The sequence below is a fragment of the Lissotriton vulgaris genome, chromosome 2_1, assembly GCF_964263255.1.
Source record: "Lissotriton vulgaris chromosome 2_1, aLisVul1.2, whole genome shotgun sequence".
NCBI classification, from domain to species: Eukaryota; Metazoa; Chordata; class Amphibia; order Caudata; family Salamandridae; genus Lissotriton; species Lissotriton vulgaris.
The window spans coordinates 1,751,841,191-1,751,861,909 of record NC_141687.1 but is presented as its reverse complement, the minus strand read 5'-3'; the positions used below and the strand labels follow the sequence as shown (position 1 = coordinate 1,751,861,909).

Sequence of the window (20,719 nt, the reverse complement as noted above, 5' to 3'; positions counted from 1 at the left end):
GCTCCACAGGAGTGAGGAAGGACCCGGGACTGTGTCTCTCAGCCCCGGCCCTCTCCACTGTGACTGTGCTGGCGCGCACCGGATCCTAATCTGAATCATGCGCCGCGTTTAGAGGCGGGAGAAGCGGAGAGTGAGGAGGTGGAAGCCAACTTGCAGAGGCTGTATGTGAGCTGCCTCTATTCTTCACTTGGAGAGAACGCAGGCACGTGCAGCCCCCCCGCTCCTGCGCGGGGAGGAGAGGAGCTATAACCCATAACTTGTTTTCTGCGGGCTCAGAGGACTTCTCTACTTGGCCACGTGTGATCCTGTGAACGTCTCATATTTTCCTCGAGCCTCGGCTCTCTTTTCTACTGCAGGCAGGCTGCACTTTCTCATTCTGCACTTACACCGCTGTTCTTCCTGAAGGACGCTGCCCCGTTACCGCTGAACCCTTTCCTGAAAGACATTGCCCTTGCACTCTGTACCCCTTCTGGGAGATCGCTGCCCCTGCTCCTCTGCACCCATTCCTGAAGGACCTGCCCCGCTGCCATAAGGAAGCTATCCCGTGCGGCCAGTCGGGACTCTTCTGTCCGTCGGCGTGAGACCCCTGGACTCAGGGCACAGAGCGCCCCCTGCTGGAGCGGAGCATGGGCTGAAGGCGCGCCGCTGTCCGCGGTGCTGCACGCTCAGCTCTCCCGGGTCCCAGTGAGTCCTGGTCACTCACGAGGGGTGAGCGCCCGGCGTCGATGACTCCCGCAGCCAGACCCTGCTCTTCTGCCCCGGAGAGGGGAGCAGGGAAGGGACGGAGCGGGGTTCACGGTCGGCGGAGGTGACTGGAGGCGGGGGAGCCGCGCGGGACAGCCATGCTCATGAACTCCACCGCCAACGAAACTTCCACGGCGCCCGCGGAGCCGGAGTACAACTTCGCCGCCTTGTTCTTGGGGGTGCTGCTGATCCTCTTCATCATCTGCGGGAACGTGCTGGTGTGCCTTAGCGTCTTCAGCGAGCGCGCGCTGAAGACCACCACCAACTACTTCATCGTGAGCCTGGCGGTGGCCGACCTGCTGCTGGCCGTGCTGGTGCTGCCGCTCTACGTGTACACGGAGGTGAGTGCACACTGCCCGGCGACCATGCGTCCCTTAGGCGCCCATGCTCAGGCCACCAGGGCAGGGGCACAGAATCACCCCCTCTTGCAAATTATGCTCGAGAAAAAGAATATGATTGTTTAGTAGAGCTATGCTACAGTTACTAGCTATTTGTATAGTGCTATTGGCTACTAGGCTGGTCCAAAGCACGGTCAGGCGCTTTTCCCAGCGTGGACGCGTGGGCTACGCAAACAGAGCGCTCTATGCGGGACAGGGAGCGTGAGTCCAGTCTGGTTTATGCAGCAAATACCATACCAAGTGGAATATCAAGGTGTAAGTTAGTTCTGTAGCGCTTACATCGTCCCGAGGGCGCTTCAAAGTTCTGCCACTCACTTTTAACAGCATGATACGGGAGTGAAGCAGCTTCGGTGGTTTGCGCGTGGTCTGGTAGAGCCAAGATAACAATATTCAGCTCTGAGCCTATGATTTATAATAATATGAATGGCATTTACGAAACTCCTATAGCGCCCTGGAGCCTTCCCGAATCTCTTAAAGAGTCACCTTGTGCATTAAGAGTATTATCTAAGACAATGACGACCCCTGGAGCTTGTCATTTAAAAAAAAAAAAAAAACACTCAAAAACCGTGAACGAAGTCTCAACCCTGACATGCTTCAATGTCCTTCCAGCGTTCTTTCCTTATATTTCTGAGCTCAGCGGGTCACTAGGGGTCTGGACTCTGGAGCTCAAAGACTACGTAACTAACCGAACTGAGCAGGCATGCAATAAATAGTTACTGTTAATCTGGGCTATTTATCAGAGATTCGGACCTCTGGATCTGTGCCAGAATAGCAAGATACCCACACAATATAAATATGCACAAAGTGTCTCTGAATGGGATCCATAGGCAGTGGTTATTCTGGAACTCTCGAATGGATCCGGCACCTACGGACGCACAATTTGAACCCCACTGTTGCAGATTGGCAAATAAAGATAGACATATGGATGGCAGAGGAATGGATGGATGGTTGTGGCGATAGATGAATGAATGGATTGTTTTGGAAAAAAGATGGATGTACTGGTGGACGGATGGCAAATTATTTATGGTTTGTTGGACATTTAGATGAATTGATCAATACGTGGTGAATAGATGAATGTTTGCATTCGACATATGTGGATGATCACAGATGATGGATGCTTGGAAAGTTAATCAGGAACATGCAGGCAGGGGAGTAGGCAGGAAGATACAAAGGTAGGAGGCTGTGCTGGCTTGGAGCCACTTGAGATTACGCCGGTACTATAGACATTGTAGTGTATTGTGATTATATTTACATTGCGCTTACTACCCCTAACAAGGCGTTGACGTGCTTTTCAGAGAGTAGCACGCTTCTCTGGAATCCAAAAAGGTTTAGTGGTGGATTCATAAAGTGAAAAGTGAATTAAATTGAGTAGTGGACATGTGAGTCTGTTATTTGGATTGAAAAAGATAATGGGGGGATAGAAGACGGAAGAGTCTAGAAAGTGTTATTTAAGAGATCAGAGTAGTAAAATGAGTTTTCGAATGAGTCAAAGGAGAGATAGGTGAGGTAAGAATTTAGAAGGGTTGTTTGGGAGATCATAGTATTAAAGTGAGGTTTGGAGTGATCCAAAGAGGGATAGAGGAGGGACGAGTCTAGAAATGGTTATTTTGGAGAATCATAGTAGTTGAATGATGTTTGGAATGCATCAGAGAGTGGAGGTGGAGGATATATAAAGAGAGGTTTAGGGTGAAATATAGGGTAGTGCATTGGAGCGAGTCACCATTTTTTTTGCAGTAGGAGTAAAGTAAGAAGTATATAGATATATAAGTACATATTATTATACATATGTTTTATCAAGAAATACACATATCTAGATACCTATATAGACTCAACTTAAATGTTTATATCCACAGGAATACGCTGTACATTTGCATTTGAGAATTTTAGTTATGTAGGAAAGAGCCAATTCTTGAGTAGTCTTCTGAAGACAAGATAGTTATCTGTGGATCCTATGTTTGGGGGTAATAAATCCAATAGTTCGGCTGCTGGAACAGAGAAAGATGTGCCGCATATCTTTTTTTCTTGTATGGTGGGATTTTGAGGAGAGGTACCAATATGGAGAGGAGGTTCCTTTGTTGAATGTATTTGGTGATTTTATTCCTGATGAAAAGTGGTCCTATTCCATGTATCGCTTTGTGGGTGATACAAAGCAACTTGAAGGGGGACCTTCTGGCAACTGGCAACCAATGTAGGGTGATAAAGGCAGGGGAGATGTGGGCTTTAGTAGTCTGACAGCAGAGTTCTGAATCCGCTGTACTCTTTTCATGGTTGACAAAGATGATCCGTGGTAGAGGCCATTGGGGTAATCCCGTTCAGATAGTGGCTTGGGACTTGTGTGGAAATCCCAGGTGGGGGAAGAAGCATCACAGAGTTTTGAAAGTAATGAAGCTTGATCTTGCTAATTTGTCCACTTGGGCATTCCTTGATAACTTGAAGTCCAAGGTCATTCCAACATTTCTTACTTACTTAGATATTTCATGAGGTGGTCCCAGATCATCAGGCCAGGTGCAGAGTGGGCCATCATTTTTCCAATTGGCACATATGAATATTTCCATTTTGGAGGGATTCAATTTGAGATGGCTCCATGCCATCACTAATCAACTGCTCTGCGGCAACTAAATATGTTGAGAGTTTCCAATGTCTTTGGGGCTTTCCAGTTTAAAGAGTGTTGTGTGTCAGCTGCATAGTTATAGCACGTGAGCTGAAATTCATTGATTATCAACGGTAATGATTTCATGTAGATGTTGAAAAGCATGGGTGAGATGATAGAGCCTCGAGGGACCCCTGCTTTTGTGAAATATGGTTTGGATGAGATAAGTGGCGAATGGATGACATTTGTTCTGTTTGAAGGCATGATATTATCCAGTCAAGGATTTGAAAAACAATTAGGAGAGGCAGGACTACAAGACAGCCGTCTGTGTCCCAGCTAATATATTGAAAAACAAAAGAAGACGGCCAGGAACAAAATATTGTCTGACAAAATGTGAAGTAATAGCACCTCTAAGGTTTGTTAAGAAAACCCTCACACACCAACCTGGTTGGTGTCATGCTTCATCATTGGATTCCAGCCAGGCGGCCGAATGCCACCTGGCTGTGCTTCAACACCTGAATTACAGTGGAGCGGGTTTTTTGAGGTGATGTGATGTGTGACTAAGTGTGTGAGTTTATCTTTAAACATACCTCCAGAATACTGCCAGTTGATTTATTCTTGGAGTTCTGGGGTATGATTAAAATTAATGGAGAGTGGATGAGTTCTTACAGTCACTATGTGTAGCTGTATGTATCATCAGGTGGTCAACATGTTTCAGCCCTTGGAAAAAATATATCAGGCTTTCTTAAGGACCTTTCAAAATGTGTGTGATAAAGTGAAAATAAAGTGAGTGATAAAAAATTACCACATGTATTGCATTTTTACATTCACGCTAAGGAATGTGTGTTAACCAGCCTTTGCTCCGGGGACACGCGTATTAGGTGATACGGCGGATGCTACAGCTCTACCAAATATTAATCTGAGAGAGGCAACACTAAGTACCCCCGCAACCTGGGACAAAGATTAGAAACCCTAATTCTGGATAAAAGTATCTTACATTTTTTGAGAGGACAACAAAACGGGCGGTCCTCTCTGCATGACACACATTCCTTAGTGTGAATATAAGAGTGCAATATACGTGGTAATTTTTTATCACTCACTTTATTTTCACTTTATCACACACATTTTGAGAGGTCCTGAAGAAAGCCCGATATATTTTTTCCAAGGGCTGAAACATGTCGACCACCTGATGATACATACAGCTACACATAGTGACTGTAAGAACTCATCCACTCTCTACTAATTTTAATCATACCCCAGAACTCAAAGAATAAATCAACTGGCAGTATTCTGGAGGTATTTTTAAAGATAAACTCACACACTTAGTCAATCATCACATCACCTCAAAAAACCTGCTCCACTGTAATTCAGGTGTTGAAGGACAGCCAGGTGGCATTCGACCGCCTGGCTGGAACCCGATGATGAAGCATGACACCAACCAGGTTGGTGTGTGAGGGTTTTATTAACAAACCTTAGAGGTGCTATTACTTCACATTTTGTCAGACAATATTTTGTTCCTGGCCGTCTTCTTTTGTTTTAAAAAAAATTATCCAGTCAAGGGCACTTCTCTTTATTGCCGCTTCATAGAGTCTTTGGATTAGACATGTGCCATGGGGCTGAGCTGCCTGAAGACTTCTATCCCAAACCATCAAAATGCACTTCCAAGTGAAAGAGTAACAGTATGCCAAATGGGGATGGAAAGGACCATAAAATGAGGGACATTACAGAAATAGAGGGTTAGAAGCAGCCATGTCTGGGGACAAAGGCAGCGTGCCAACCTTTAACTTGAAGGTTTGATCACACACACAGCATGAAGCTAAGCAAGGGGGTCTCCTTCATGTCACAATGCTTGAGCTCCAAGGAGCACAGGAAAGCCCCCTGGGCAGAAAGTAGCTGGCAGCAGGGCAGTCAGGGCAGAGGATTTGGGCCTGCACCCGCTGCAGGACAGATTACTGTAAGATTGCAAGCATTGTGTATATTTTAGGCAGGAAGGTAGCAGCATCGCCCACATTTTCATTGTTGTTTCTCCTTCGGTGGGACTAACCAAGCACGTGTAATATCCATTTCACTCACCTGCAAAAACTAAGTCAGCATCGTCAGTGATACTCTTTGGTCTGCACCAAGAGCATCTTTTTTAGCCTACACCAATCAAGTTGTCCAAGATCTAAAAAAGCATTCATGTTGCCACAACACCTTCTCATCAGGCTATGTCACTTTGTTCTGTTTACATTCTATTATTTTGTTATATCTGTTTATTTGTCTAGCATTGTTATAGTACCATGTTAATTTAGTTTGCTTTAAAATAAGTGACACTACCGTGTGTTAGATAGCATGCCAAGATTTTGAGAGGGGTGTCCCATAATTTTTCTATGCTTTTCCCTTGCACATGCTTTGTGCATATCCATTTCTGTCAATGGATGAGTCATACCTGCACCCACTACAACAGCAAGGGTGTAACTGCACCCACTACAGCTGCAATGGTTTAGTCTCCTTAGCAACCGCTGGGGGAGGGAGCATTTCAAAACCTAACTAATGACTGTGGGGGGTCTTATTCGTAAAGTATGGGCTGCGATTTAGAATTCTACTTTTTGGAACTCACAGATTTTCCTAGAATAGCACATGGAAGCCTACACCAGTCGAAGGGTTCCAGGTGTACTTCTGGAAATATCATGTGACTATTGCAGAGGGATTCAAATCTCACAGTGCAGACTCTATATAGTGCAGAAATCCACACAGGGAGAATGAAGCTGCCATTGCAAATGTGTTTTTTTTGTACTCCACGAGGAAACTACCTTTTGTAGAGAAAGCCCTGCCATACATCTCCAGAAGTCTGGAAGATCCTTACCACAATGAGACGAGATTTCCAAGCCTCTGACCATTTTCAGGGTGATAAAGGGACGTAATGGTGTTTTGCGAATGCCCACAAATATTTATGTCTGTGGGCATTATGAAACTTTCAAGGCAAACAATGCTTGGAATCCCCACTTCCCCTCCCTTGAGTGGGATTTCCTGCTGCAGATTTCTCCTCACCCATGGCAGAGAAATCTGCAGTAGTATATATATTTTTATGCCTTACAAAACTTTGAGTGGGTAGTGATGGTTTTCTTAGGTCGCACTACTCTTTGGTATGTGCCAATGTATTTATCTGGGATTTACACAGAGTGGTCTGATTGTGATGCTAAGAGGTACAGATGCATCAAACTACCCAATATGCATCAAATACACAGGTGAAACACCTCCGTAAACATGAGAAACGAATGTACTACAGCACTCTACATAAAGTAAATCAATGGTAGAGTCACCATATACCATATTGTTCAAGCCCCAAAATCAGAGAACAGGAGTCATATATTTGTTGTTGAAACTTGTATTGAAGTCCAAAATACAACCTGTAGTCCAGAATACAGCCGACACATGTTTCGTCACACAAGTGACTTCATCAAGGCTAAATGAAATGATACTGTTGTCACAGTCCCGTGGGTCTACAGGCCTCGGGTAAAACGGATATTCACGAAAGTCAGAGCCTGGAACGGCAATGACACCCCAGGTCTATAAGCATGTTCCACTGTTCCGCACCGTAGAGTTCATTTTTCAGCTGGCCAGTGTAATGGACAAGTTGTCTCGTACAACCAGGAAGTCTTCGAGGTCGATGAGAGAGGAGATGGGTGGCCTCACAAGACAGCAGGTGAAAACCAGGTGACACGCGTTCTTGATGCCCTGGCATATGAGGCGTATGAGGACATCTTAGCCAAATAAAGAGGCCCTTTCTTCATAAAGTTAAGAGAAAGTATCCTTGTTTGGTGGAGATTTACCTCTTTGTAGTCAAGTTGTCTTCTCTATAGGAGAATTCATATCATCACATATTTATGGATAAAGATGCACCAGGAACAATTACATTGCAGAAACGCACACAAGGTCACTGGCTACATTTGCTCATTGTCCATTGCGCAGATGTAATGTAGAATACGCACTGGACATTTCGCAAATGAGGTAGTTCTTAGTAATTAACCAAAAGAAAGTACTCCAGATAGGTAGACATTTTGTTGAAAACTGTGTTCTCTTGTAGGATAAAGGGGCAGGTAAGGTTCAGTTCTGGCACAGTCACTCACACAGCTACTGACACTCCCACACAGACACTTACACACCCACTCACACAAGAATTCTGCCACTCTTCCATCCACTCACAGATCCATACAGCCACTAACATCCACTGACTGATCCATACACAACTCACACCCTGGCAAAACCACTTACATACCCATACGACTACTCACACAGCCACTCACAGAGAAATATAGACACACACACACACTAATTGACCTATATAGCCACTCACACAACTACTCTCAAAGGTCACAGGTTACAGTTAGCAAATACAATTTAAAAAACCTTAGAAATTCACACAAAAAACGAAAGGTTTAAGAGCTGTTAAAGTTAGGAAATAAAATTAAAAAACCTTAGAAATTCACTGAAAAAAGCAAAGGTTTCACCCCATTAGAGTTAGGAAATAAAAATTTAAAAAACCTAAGAAATTCCCTGAAAAAGAAAAGGTTTCACAGATATTTTAGTCAGGAAATTAAATTTAAAAAACCTTGGAAATATACTAAAAAAACAAAGGTTACAGGGACGTTATAGTTAGGCTCAGATTTCACTCGTACAGATTCAGTGAAATTTAGCTGTTATAGTTACGTGAGCTGATGATGTCACAGACCATGTCACGAGTGATGTAATATGTGAGGTTAGAAGCAGTGCATTGCGAGGGCCTAAGCTATCCAGCCCAGACAATAGTTAGAGGTCATAAAATTAGCTTTATTTCACTTTTAAACTTCTAGTCTTGCAACTAATATGGCCCCTCTTCACTATATTTTTTCTGTTAGTTTTGCTTCGCTACTTTATTGTACTTTCAAGATTGGTATGCAAAGATGTAATAACGTAATACTATGGCACATCATGTAACAACATGTGACAATATTTCATGAGAGATTAACCTACATTATGTCACATCACAGTATGCTAAACTGCCTTAATTTACATTATGGTACATCAAATTTATAACTTGTTATGTTGTTTCAATGGAGTTTAAACTACACTGTCTGAGTTTATGGGTTTAGCTACTCAATGCCACAACATGGTGTGCTAAGATCCATTATGGTACTTTAAGTTATAGCACGTAACATTATTCGGTGGAAGATTACACTGCACTCTTATCACACTTTGGTATACTTAGCTGCATTATCTTACTTTCTGTTGTTACATTACATTGCTGTGCCTTGAGTTTACTTAATCTGCAAGTCGTTTTAAAGTGACAAAATGGTGCCAGCTGTCAAAAAGCTGCCCAGTGACAGCAAGCTCACACTTGCGACATTTAAGCTCCCAAGAAACTCACTGTAGTAATAAACAATTCTGCATCTCTTGAAGATGAGTTTACCTCTAGCAAGTGGTATTGACCTGTTAAGCTACCTTACCAGTTACCGTCACACACCTGAGCACCCGTTGCTACATATAGCTCTACCCTAGTGAAATTGGTTGGGAGAATTACTAAAATAATATTCCTCTCAACAGCCCTCCTCAAAATACAGTAAATGTTGTTAAACGCATACAATGTATACAAATCTCTGGCTCAAAAAATACAACAAGTAAACAAAAACAGAGAGGTCAAATCGGTCTCAGAACAGCCACAGAGACGGAGCGAGATAGATAAGAATCACACACTCACTTTGAGTGGAAAGGAAGGCCCTCACACACCGACCTAGTCAGTGTCATGCTTCATCACTGGGCCCCACCAAAGAGGCCGAGTGCCTCTTTGGTGTGCTGCGACGCCAGAAAGACTGCGGAGCTGGTAGTGTGAAAAGGGCGTGCTGTGAGGGTAACTAAAATTAAAAGTGCCTAAAAGGGTATCAAGAAAAAAGTTTAATGAGTGATCCCTAAGACACAAGTGAAGAGTATTATGTGTCTGAATTTAGCTGCCAAGGTTTAAGGATTGGTTAAATTCAGAAAGAATACTTAAGTCAGTCAACATGTTTCTGTCATATGGGTGGTTTCAATTTACCAAGGCATTCATCAGGACTAAACCCCGGCGGTATGGACTCTCTAATCGTCCACCCTAACCTGGGGACGTGAAAGTGAAAATATTAAAAAGGTGAAAAAAGTGCTTAGAAAAGGTGGAAGAGCGGGTCGCTCATTCCGAAAAATGCTCCAAATAGTGGAGTATCTCAGCACTTTAAAACAGGGCGCTATTCCTTATTTGCTGAAGGTCTCATTGCGTTTTTGTATGCCACTGTGAGCAGCGTGAGGTTGTATCTGATGTGGTATAGAGAGCTTGTATGGGTGTTAACCATTTTGCATGTGGGGCACCATGCCCACTTTCACATGTCCTATTGTCTAGCACAGTCGTTCTTAACATTTTCACATCTGTGGACCCCCACGTTATTATTACTTGAATCCAGGAACCCCCATTGTATCATTATTGGAATTATGCCCCCCCACTGAGTTGTTTGTTACTCGAAGCTGGGAACCCCAAGGTAAGCACTTTGGGTGATTTGGAGCTCAAAACTATACACACAGTACAGAAACACGTATTCCTCAAACAAAAACGCATGTGATGAAATATATTATTTAATTCACAAACAAATATAAAAAAATCTAAATGTTCATTATAATGGGAAGGTTGGGACTTTTCTAGATTCAGCTGAGGCTTAACGTTTTAAAATTTTAGATTTTGCTTCTCTTTTTACATACAGTTTGTTAATCTGTTAACATTATTTTCTAACCTGAGTAGGTGTTGAAGGCTCCCAGGGGTCACCAGACCACAGGTTAAAAACCACTGGTCTAGCTTGTTTACATGCTGCCAAAATGGGGCTTGATGATTGTGCCCCAACAATGTGTGAACTAGCCACCATTTTTCTCATGGTATTTGATATTTTCCCCCAGAAAGTTGTGCGATTTGCCTTGCTTAGATTTTTCAGATTGGTCTCCCTACCCTTGTTTGATGTATCTTTTTTAGTAGGTTTATTGCGCATATCTGTGGCCCGATTTACATTTTCTGACCTTAGGTGCATACTATGGATTGGTCTTCATTTCTCCTTTGGTTTGTTTGATTTGAGTGGGTATTTCCTTTTAGTTGACTGTGTATTGAGGCTGTTATTGTTGGAAAATTTAATATGGAATGGTTATCTTCCTTAAAATTTACAAATAAGTATGTATTGAGTTCAACATTTTGACGATCCTTAGAGTGGTTTATGGAGGCTTTCTTCTATTTGAACCTCATTATAAGTGAGCTTGATTCTGAGCCATCTGAGGATCCAATGATCTTGAAGCGTTCTGTGGTTCAGAATTCCAGATACTATGAAGTTATCAGTGTAAGGTGGTCACTTTCCTTCCACTGTATGACGTAAATGTAATTATAAGCTTAACTCAGCAACTCACTGGTAAAAATGTGGTTGAAACACCAGCATACAGGGAAATTATAATTTCATTGACTGTGGATTTGAGCTAATTGAGGAGAGGTTAAATTGTATAGTGAGAGGAGTCTATTCACCTTTTTACCAGGAGGATCTATTAAATTTGAGGGTTTAAGATCCATATGATCTGACTATGTACCAAACGTAATGAGGTTGAAGTCTGCTGTTGTTGATATTGATGTCAATCTACATAATGATACATGTATATTCAAATACGAGATCAAGTCACTGTTGTCGAACTCTTCCGAGATGAACTCTCCATCAACCTCGATTAAGAAATACGTGGTCAGGCCGGCCCTGTAGCCTAGGCCTGAGGCTACTGATTGACAGATCACAAATGGAGTGGCATGTAACTAGCCAGACAAAAAAGTGAACAGGAAAAACACATATTAGCCCCAAAGATAGGCATCAACACCGCAATGGTCCCAGGCCATTTGTACCAATAAAGCGCATATGTCCGGAGGGGTGCTCACGTTCCCAAAACACCATAAAGTTAGATGCACATGAAATTAGGAACACTCAGCCAATCAGAGCACAGTACACACAGTACAGGCAGCGATCATGCTCCCCCCATACTGGACATCTGGACACTTCACCCACTGGCCCTCATTGTGTTCAAGTAAGGTGAGACCCACCTGCATTCACTATCTGGAGGCCTGATTTATATCCCATGACTAGGCCTGCATTCCTTACTCTGAAATAAGATCTAGATTGTTTTATGATGCTCCCAAGACTGCATATAATGGCACTCAGAACAAATGTATCTTGAGACAGTCCACAGACCAGTTTCTGTGGATGTTGCCTGGCCAAAACGTTTAATGAAACCAGCTGTTCCTGTTTTGCCAAACTCCTATTGTCTTTTGTTTTTGCAAGGTAAATTCATATTTAGCAACACTGTCAATATAATCTCATTATTTGCATATCTGCAGATTATTCCTTCTAGTGTTTCACAGAAGCTTACTATTTTGTCTCTACAATCCCTCCTGTGAATGTTCAGCCATACATTGATGATATATCAACTTGATTTTTCATCCTAATTTGCATCAGTTTGAGAGTTATTTCTTGCAGTGGGATATTTTGTTGGTTTATGTGAGTGGCCGTTTAGTTCATTTCAGTGGATCGATAGCCCTGGTCGACCAACATTTTTAGATTTGATGGCTGATTGATGAATTTAGTAAAATCCCTTTATTACTAAGAGCTTAGTGCACCTTGTCTCTTGCAAACAGATAAGTTGCCAAGTTTTCAGAAAATTGCCTGACTGAGAGTTTGTAAAGGCTGGCCATGTTTCATGATAATAATGGGAGTTGACTTTTGCCTGGGTAGTTTTCTAGAAAATGTGGTTATCTTGTGTTTGGGATGAGTAATGTTACTGGAGGTTAAAGTGGAGGTCGTCCAGCTCCAGTCTGCTTATTTGTGTCTGCCTGGTGGAGTATTTTGTGTGCAGTTCCTTTGATTGGTTTGCTCTAAGATGAATCCGATTTTAGTTGTTCGATATTTGGTGACATTTCTGTGGCAATATTTGTCCTTTTGAGGATGCTACTTTCCATCTAGTTCATGTAGTTGGCCTTTCTGGGCTTGATTAAAACAAAATGGTATCTCTCTGACTCCATACTTTGGATTGTTTCTCTTTGAGTACCTGTGCTACAATTAGTTGAGACTTGAATCTTTGATGGTAGATTCTACCCCAAAAGCAGATTCAACGTTACAAATTGGATTCTGGTAATATCTTCTGCTAAAATCTGTTTTAGTAACTCAGGGCCAGATTTACAATTGTTTTTTGCGGTCGCAAACTGGAGATCGACCCGTTTGCAACCGCAAAAAATGGTCCTGGCATGTAAAAACACTATTTTGCAAATCCCTGACTCGCAAAATAGCGTTTGCATCTCTTGCTATTAGGAAGCGGCGTCCCTTCCTAATAGCGAGACTCTATGCCATATACTATTGTTTTGGGACCGCATTTGCAGCCGCAAAGCACTCGCATTTTACCAATTACTTCAAGTAGGTGGTAAACCACTCGCAAATAGGAAGGGGTACCTAGGGGTCCCTTCCCCTTTGTGAATGTGTGCGAAAATATTTTTTAAGAGCAGGCAGTGGGCCCATGGACCACTGCCTGCCCTTAAAAAATTAAACTGAAAAGTTTAAATTTCCTCTTTTAAATCCAGCCCATTTTCCTTTAAGATTACCGGGCTGCATAAAAAAAACTTCTTTATTTAAAAAGCAGTCACAGACATGGTAATCTGCTGATCCCAGCAGGCCACCATCCCTGGGAATGCTAGCTATTACCAATGGGGTTGCAAATTGCTTTTACCTCATGAATATTAATGAGGCATGCAATTTGCGACCCCATTGGGGATTGCAATCAGTGGCTGTGACACTGTTGTACATTCCATTTTGTGAGTCACAAATTGCGAGTCGCAAAATGGAAGGGTTGTGCATCTAGCCCTTAGTGTGATGAAATAAATGTAATATATTGCTCATGTTTAAAGTGTCTTCTCTACTAGATGCTGTGTAATGGGGGGTGAAATCAGTTTGTACTGGGGATATTGTTCGTCATCACTTCGGCCAACTGAGCCATTTATTAGGTCCTGCTATTTAAATATTGATTTGCCTCACATTGTGCTTGCTAGTTGTGAGGATTTATTAATATCCCGCTAACATTTCCTCCTTGCTTTCGTATGAAAAGCTGTCTTTTCTTTTGATTGTGCTTATTGTATCACTCTGTAGAAGATTCTGTGTGTCAGAATTTTTGGCTGACAATTCCTGAGACTTCTTTTCTGGTTGCTCCCTTACGCCAGCAGTGGTCCACAGATTAGGTGAAAAGTCATGTTGTGTAATTATACAATTTCATGATGAGAATTGATAGTATCTTCATTACTGATTATGTATTCATCTGGTGTTTTCTTTAGTGATTGATGGTCCTGACTGCCATTAACAAGTGAATGACTTTATTGTTGACAATGTCACCAATGTTTGCTGTAGTTCCCACCTTGTGTGTTGTTCGAGAACTGTTGGTCCTATTGAGCTTGTTCTTATTTGTTGTCCTTTTTATGTTTCGCCTGCACATCGCTTGCGCTGTGGTTGAGAAATCTATTGTTTTAAAATATAAACGTAAAAGGGAATTACATCCCACCTCCTCTCTTTCTTGGCTTCTCATTGGTTCTTGTGCATGCCACTTACATTTCCTCCATTTCTAAAGGCTGTAGCATACTTTCCTGCATTTACCAATGCTTGTTCCTCATCTGATTCTCTTATCAGTTACCCGTCACCGAAATACTATTAACATTCGCTTTGGTGGAGCTATATTTTCATGAAGTTTTGCCTTTTAATATTGGAGCATGTCTATATACCAATGTATCACCCAGAGAGATTAGGAACCACATGCATCAACGAAAAAAACGGTTGCAAACGGGCAGATTCACATAATCTGCCCCTTTGTGACCTGAATTTTTGCATTTGGGATGCATCATCTCAAATGCAAAAATCGCAATTTAAGCTATCTCAAAATTTGTGATTACTTAAATTGCGTATGCATTAAATGCAATGCATTATCCTCCAAAAATTTGCAATTTTGCAAATAAGAATCGCAAATGACCATCAATTCCAAGTTGATGGTAATTTGCTAAAACTTTGAAAAAAGCTATGCGAGAGTTGTGGCGTAGCTCCGAGGAGGCATGCATAGTTCCTTTACGCTCCTCCTTAGCAAAGGCTGTTCCACTTAGAGAGAGGCTGATTTTTGATCTAGGGAGTCAAGCTAAAACAACATCCTGAAACTCGCATGCCTGCCTACCCTGAGCAACAATCTGCCTCCCCTAGTTGGAACTGCTCTCCAACTCCACCTGATTCCTCTGCTGGCTGGTTGCAGTTGTCTGAGGAACAGATGCAATATTTGATTGCCTCCTTGTCAGATGCTTTTCACAGATCTAAGAAGTTCAGTTGTTCTCCTTCATTTATTTCCTAATGGCTCTCTCTGGAATATAATAATGAAAATACAGATTCCAGAATCTACTCATAGGAGTAAGTTCATTGAAAAATCTGAACTTTCTTCTTTATGTAGATATTTGCGGGATAATTTGTCAATTCCTATGGAGGATGGATTTCCGAGTATGAGCTCTGGCCTGTTTCAACAGCTGCAATCCCACTGTCCGACTTGTTGGCAATCAATAAAGAGGTGTTGGATATTCTGTTATGGGAATGGAAGAGTCTGGAGAAGGATGAGCTTCTAAAATATTTGACAAAAATGTACTCCATGGCTAAGGGTGGCATTGAGATTACTTATTGTATTAAGATTGATCCGATGTTAGCCAATTTTGCTAGACAGCCCCCTGTTTTGAATGAGGATGTTTCTATTGGGGATACGGTGGACCGGAAGGTCTAAGTTTTAAATCTCAGTCTGAGAGTATCAATTTACAGTGTCTGTGCTTCACAATCTCCGGTTAAAGACTTTCACGCATTAACGTCACTTATTCTGGAAGGTGTTAAATGCTCTGAGTTATTCATGGAGATACAGGCAACTTTTCTCTTTGACGTATCATGTGTTATTTTAAAAGCATCACCCTCATCTAGGGTATCCTGTGTAGCTACCAGGTGTCAGATTTATTTAAGGGACTGGAAGGCTGGTGATGCTCAGAAAGCAGGATTGTTTAATATGTCCTTTCCTGGAAGCAGGTTATTTGGAGATCAGTTGAAAGATGTACTCCTTGGAGGTTGTAAAAATCAAAAGCATGCCCTATTTTTCAAAGCTCCAATTAAAATAGAACCTTTAAGGAGGTTGGCCAGGAAAAGGTGCCAGTGAGGGTTTCAATTTAGTTTCCAATCTGTAAAGCCCAAATCTCATCAACTTTACTCGGCTAGGAGTTAGAAGTCCAGGTTTCCCTCTCTGCCATCAAAACCCAAGAAGCAATTGGAGCACTATGGTAGGGTAATTTTGCCTACTAAAAGATAGAGAATCCATGTAGTGAGCCAATGTCCCATCTTTTATGTCGATGTGCGCTAGTCAAATGAAGCATGTTATGTGTCTCAGTACTATAAAATCATAGAACTGTGATTGTAGTTTAATAAATATTTTGCAGACTTCTGTGTTAAAATCATTAAGTTTGATTGCATCTTAACATCATAGTAGCCTGGTTCCTTTTGTATCACACATACTTATACAAGTAACACGCCTCTGCAAATATGGCCGACAGTTTTGTCTGTACTTATATATCCTAAGACTATATCTAGAAATGCAGAAATAACTGTGTATTGAAATGCTGATTATTCACAACGTTGTGTATCTTAACCACACGGCTCGGATGAGGCAAAACACGTTGCTAAAATCTTTTGCCTGAACAACATGCCTTGGCCCATTTTAGCTTCAAAAGTAATATTTATTGCATGAAAAAGGTCACCTTTGATTGATGAGATGGCGTTTGCATCTTGGATTTATTGGGGTCGGCGATCCCGCTGCGGCCCGCCATAACAAGCAGCATTGGTTTTCTCGCCATAACTTGGTTGATTATAAATATATATATAATAATACATATATATATATATAAAGTTCCAAAGTCCTGAACTTCAGCCACAATCGCCGATGTATTTTCCAGGTACAAATCACTCGAACGCCAAAATTATGTAATATACGTGGTTTATTTCCCCATTGCCACCAGCATGACGTGTTTCGGCTACGTCACCGCAGCCTTGATCACATTAGCTTCATTCTTTATTGCAGCAACCAGCAGACAGCATCTTGTTTCTTTAAAAGCTCTACGCATTTGTGCAAAGAGGCAGAATTCGGTGAAGGTGCCTAATTGCTTTACTTTCATCCAGTTGTGAGCCCTCCAGTGGGCATGGTCAGCCGCTAAGTGTTCTGGTACACATAGTCCCTTCTCCTTTGGAATCACAACCCTCCAGTGGATTTCTGCCATCAATGGATGATTTGAGGCATACTTACGGCTCTCCAGTGAGCTACAAGGTTTCTGTTTTTGCCTAAACTGTTCCTTCTACCAATTGAGCTAACAAGAAGGTGAAGTTCTGCTGGCTCCTTGAGCGCGTTCTCGTTGTGGGGCAACATTTGTGAAATAATTACCGACCAGTCCCGGTCGGGAGAACTGCAACACCACTGTAGTAATGGAATGTGGGCTGCCTTGTGCAACAGACCGAACTGCAGCACAATTGGCAGAAGGAACAGTTTAGGCAAAAACGGAAACCGGAGACCAACATCGTGTAGCTCACTGGAGAGCAGTAAGTATGCCTCAAATCATGCATTGATGGCAGAAACTCACTGGAGGGTATATTGTTGTATTTCCTGGGTGCTAAGTCGCTCTTCCTGCTTTTTCAACCTCCACTCCACTACCTCACAAAGCCATTTACTGACAAGCACCACTATCGATCAAGGGCAAAATCACCCCAAAAAATAAGCTATGTTCCAACCCCACACCACCTTTCCAATAACTCACTTTAAAATACTCTGCAGAGGTCTGACCCATTTAATGTTTGGCAACAGCACTTGAAACAGACTTCCTGTGGAGCATCAAAACCCATCCAACCTGTTCAGAGAACAACTGAAGGATCTCCTGTCAACACCCAACCTACCAACTCAAGACTCATAAGTTTCCCCAACTCCTGCCTTGTTGATCATTAGCCCAAAAGTAAGACCTACCTCTTTCTTCAACCTACTGTCCTGCAGAAACAATCCAAGATGTCTTCCCCAAATTTCTCTAAATCGATAAAGACAAAGACAACCAGTCACAAACATAACCTTTCACACTGTGTAGCTTTCTCTTCCAGGGTGTCTGAGAAACTGACAGACAAACAGACGTTCACTGTAGAGTGCGTCCCAGCACTTTTCTTGTCAATTGACAGAGACCATGCATTTGATCGAGTGCACAGGCCTTTTTCTGTGGAAAACACTGGATATGGTGGGTCTGGGTACACAACCAAAACATGGGAATTGTGCAACTATTCTTGCCCGCCGCTCGGAAGCTGAGCTGAACTTTCACTTCATCATAAAGAAATGGACTGACATCCTCCACAAAGTGCACACCTCCTCATTCTGTGCCTCAGGAAAAAAAGCATTGCTTAAGGTGACACAATATTGGTACTACACCCCAGCCAGAAGGTGAAATGGAAACTCAACAGTCCTAATGGCTGTTAACGCACTTCGGCCACCCAGACACACTGACTCGTGTCCTCTGGTTCTGTCCTAAACTCAAACGCTACTGGTAGGCCGTCTGAAACATATCAATAGCAACAGATATACTCTGTCTTTCTACCTACGTCCTACTGAGCCTCACCAATGCCCAAACACACCCTCTGCACTCTAACAAAGGGAAAGTAATAATAATGGGTTTTGACTTTGTGTGGGGCTAAACATGTCATCAAAACCAAATGGGGCACAGATACATTGTTGTCTCTCTTTGACTGGCTGCATAAACTGTGGGACCTCACAGGGATGGACAAGTTTACTGCTTCCCTGCAGAACAAGTTGCTACACTTTGACAAAATGAGGGGCCCATGCATCCAATATCTGGCACAGGACTTTTGGGGACTTACTAGTCCTCTTTACTTATGAGTACACCAGCTTACAGGACGAGGGGGCACGCCTGATCCGCAAGACAAAGACTGACCGCAGTGGGTATGACGCACTAAAAGATCCAGCCTGCTGACACTGAATATGTTGCGAAAGAGCTAATTCTGGCAAGAGCGGCTATGCTCCCTGGTTGACAGCCCCTGATATTTTATCTCTTCCCTCTCACTTTGCCCAGTCCCCCCTGATATCCTCCCTTTCTCACCTTCTATCTCCTTTTTCTGTTCTCCCACTGTTCTACCTCATCGGCCTTTGGATTTAGGTAAGAGTATCTGTTCCTGGATAAATAATAAAAAGATCTGAACCATAAAAGATCAATGGGTCTGCAAAATATTTACATTTTAACATTATTAACATAATTTATTATAATATATTATATATATTAATATAATATTCCATCAACACAAGTAAAATTCAAAGTGGTGTACTAACTCACAGCTGCTTTCACCTCCGTCTTTCAGAACTATGTGCCTGCTGTTTTTGAGAACTACACCACGAGTTTTGAGATTAGGTAGCAGTGGATAGAGCTGAACATGTGGGACACCTCAGTTAAGAGAGCATTGGCATCCTGTCAAGGCGGCAGCCCCACAATGTCATGGATAGCGTGTGCTTCAGCCAAGGCGACAATAACTTCCGGTGTCTGTGTGTACCCAGAGGGACCCCTAGGGGATGCCTGTCTGAACCAGTACTCCATTTATTATTCCATTATAATGGCCTTGGAGACACCCCCTTTTAAAAAAAACTATTTCGTATCCTTCCATTCCTCTCCAACCGTACACCACTAGGATAGAAGGGGTTAAACAGAGTCTCTGATGTCCACATATCAATGCATTGAGTATAACAGGAAGCTCCTGGTTTTACACAGAGTAGAAAGAAGCCTTCAAGCTGCCTATGTGCACAAGCATGGGACTGGGACCCAGGAGGATGAACACGGACACTGGAATGTAGAAAAACATCTGCCGTCCTCCCTAGTTTACACAGGTTCATCTGTGGCCCTAGGAGTTGTACCCAAAAGACATATGTACACGTGCACACGGGGCTCTGAAACTTGTACACATAGAACTGTTGCCTGCATGTCAAACACAACGCCGGTAAGGGGAAAGGGGCAACTATCCCTCGTGTATACACATGCTTGTGGATATACAGAGGTCAGCAGGAAAATGACCTTTGGGGCCTATCTCAGCCTTCTCCCCACTGTCCTCCTCACATTTACCTGCATTAACAGGATGTGTTTTAGAGTGTGACATAAGGGTGGTGTATCTCTTGTTCCCTGAAGACATAGTAGGAAGCTATGGTCATAGCAGCTATGAAGTGACCACATTACAAAAGACCCCTTCAGGCATTCCTTTGGGTGTTGGTTGGGACTTTAGGTCTGCACTCAGCTGAAAGCCTGTCTTGGCGGCCTGTGTCAAGCTTTACTGGTCCATCTAGGCATCTCCAATACCTCATGTTTGTCACCCAGCATCCACTGTGTACTCTGGGGGGCTGAGGTCGCGCCTTCTCACCCCCCTTCTCCCTAGGCCCTGCTACACTAGGTGCTCAGCTGTCAGCATGTTACTGACTTTCAGCCTGCCCTGATTTTTCCAACAGTGCCATGCATGCTGGATTAAAAGTCTGACTCTGAAACTTTAACCTGGTTTCCTAGACCCAAAGTAGCAGCATAGCTCTGCTTTTTAGGTCAAGCTTAGAGTCAGAGCGCTTTCCACTCGCACTCTGCCAGTCAGAAATGCCGACCCCTTTTTGGTGGACTGCTGTTCAAAATCACCCCACCCCCTCCCCACCCAGGCTGTTTGGTTGATGTCAAGGCAGCTGCCTCGGGCCTCACACTCTGCCTAGCAGGATGGGGCCCCATACAATGGCAACATAAATCCTTGTGGTACCCCTGCCAAAGTAAAATAAATGTGTCTCTTTACAATTTGGCTCATGGGAGGGGGGCCCCCTCCTGGGGTCTCTAAGGGATGTT

The 20,719-nt window shown here is 42.9% G+C and overlaps 1 protein-coding gene across 1 annotated transcript in view; it reads left to right on the top strand.

The window, feature by feature from the left end:
• Nucleotides 1-387: 387 nt before the first annotated feature.
• DRD4 (dopamine receptor D4) overlaps nucleotides 388-20,719 on the top strand; it is a 286,588-nt gene continuing 266,256 nt past the window's right edge. Inside the window, exon 1 of the mRNA XM_086957773.1 lies at nucleotides 388-1,085. Coding sequence (XP_086813899.1) covers nucleotides 843-1,085 — 243 coding nt within the window. The 5' untranslated portion in view covers nucleotides 388-842. The remainder of the gene's footprint in view (nucleotides 1,086-20,719) is intronic.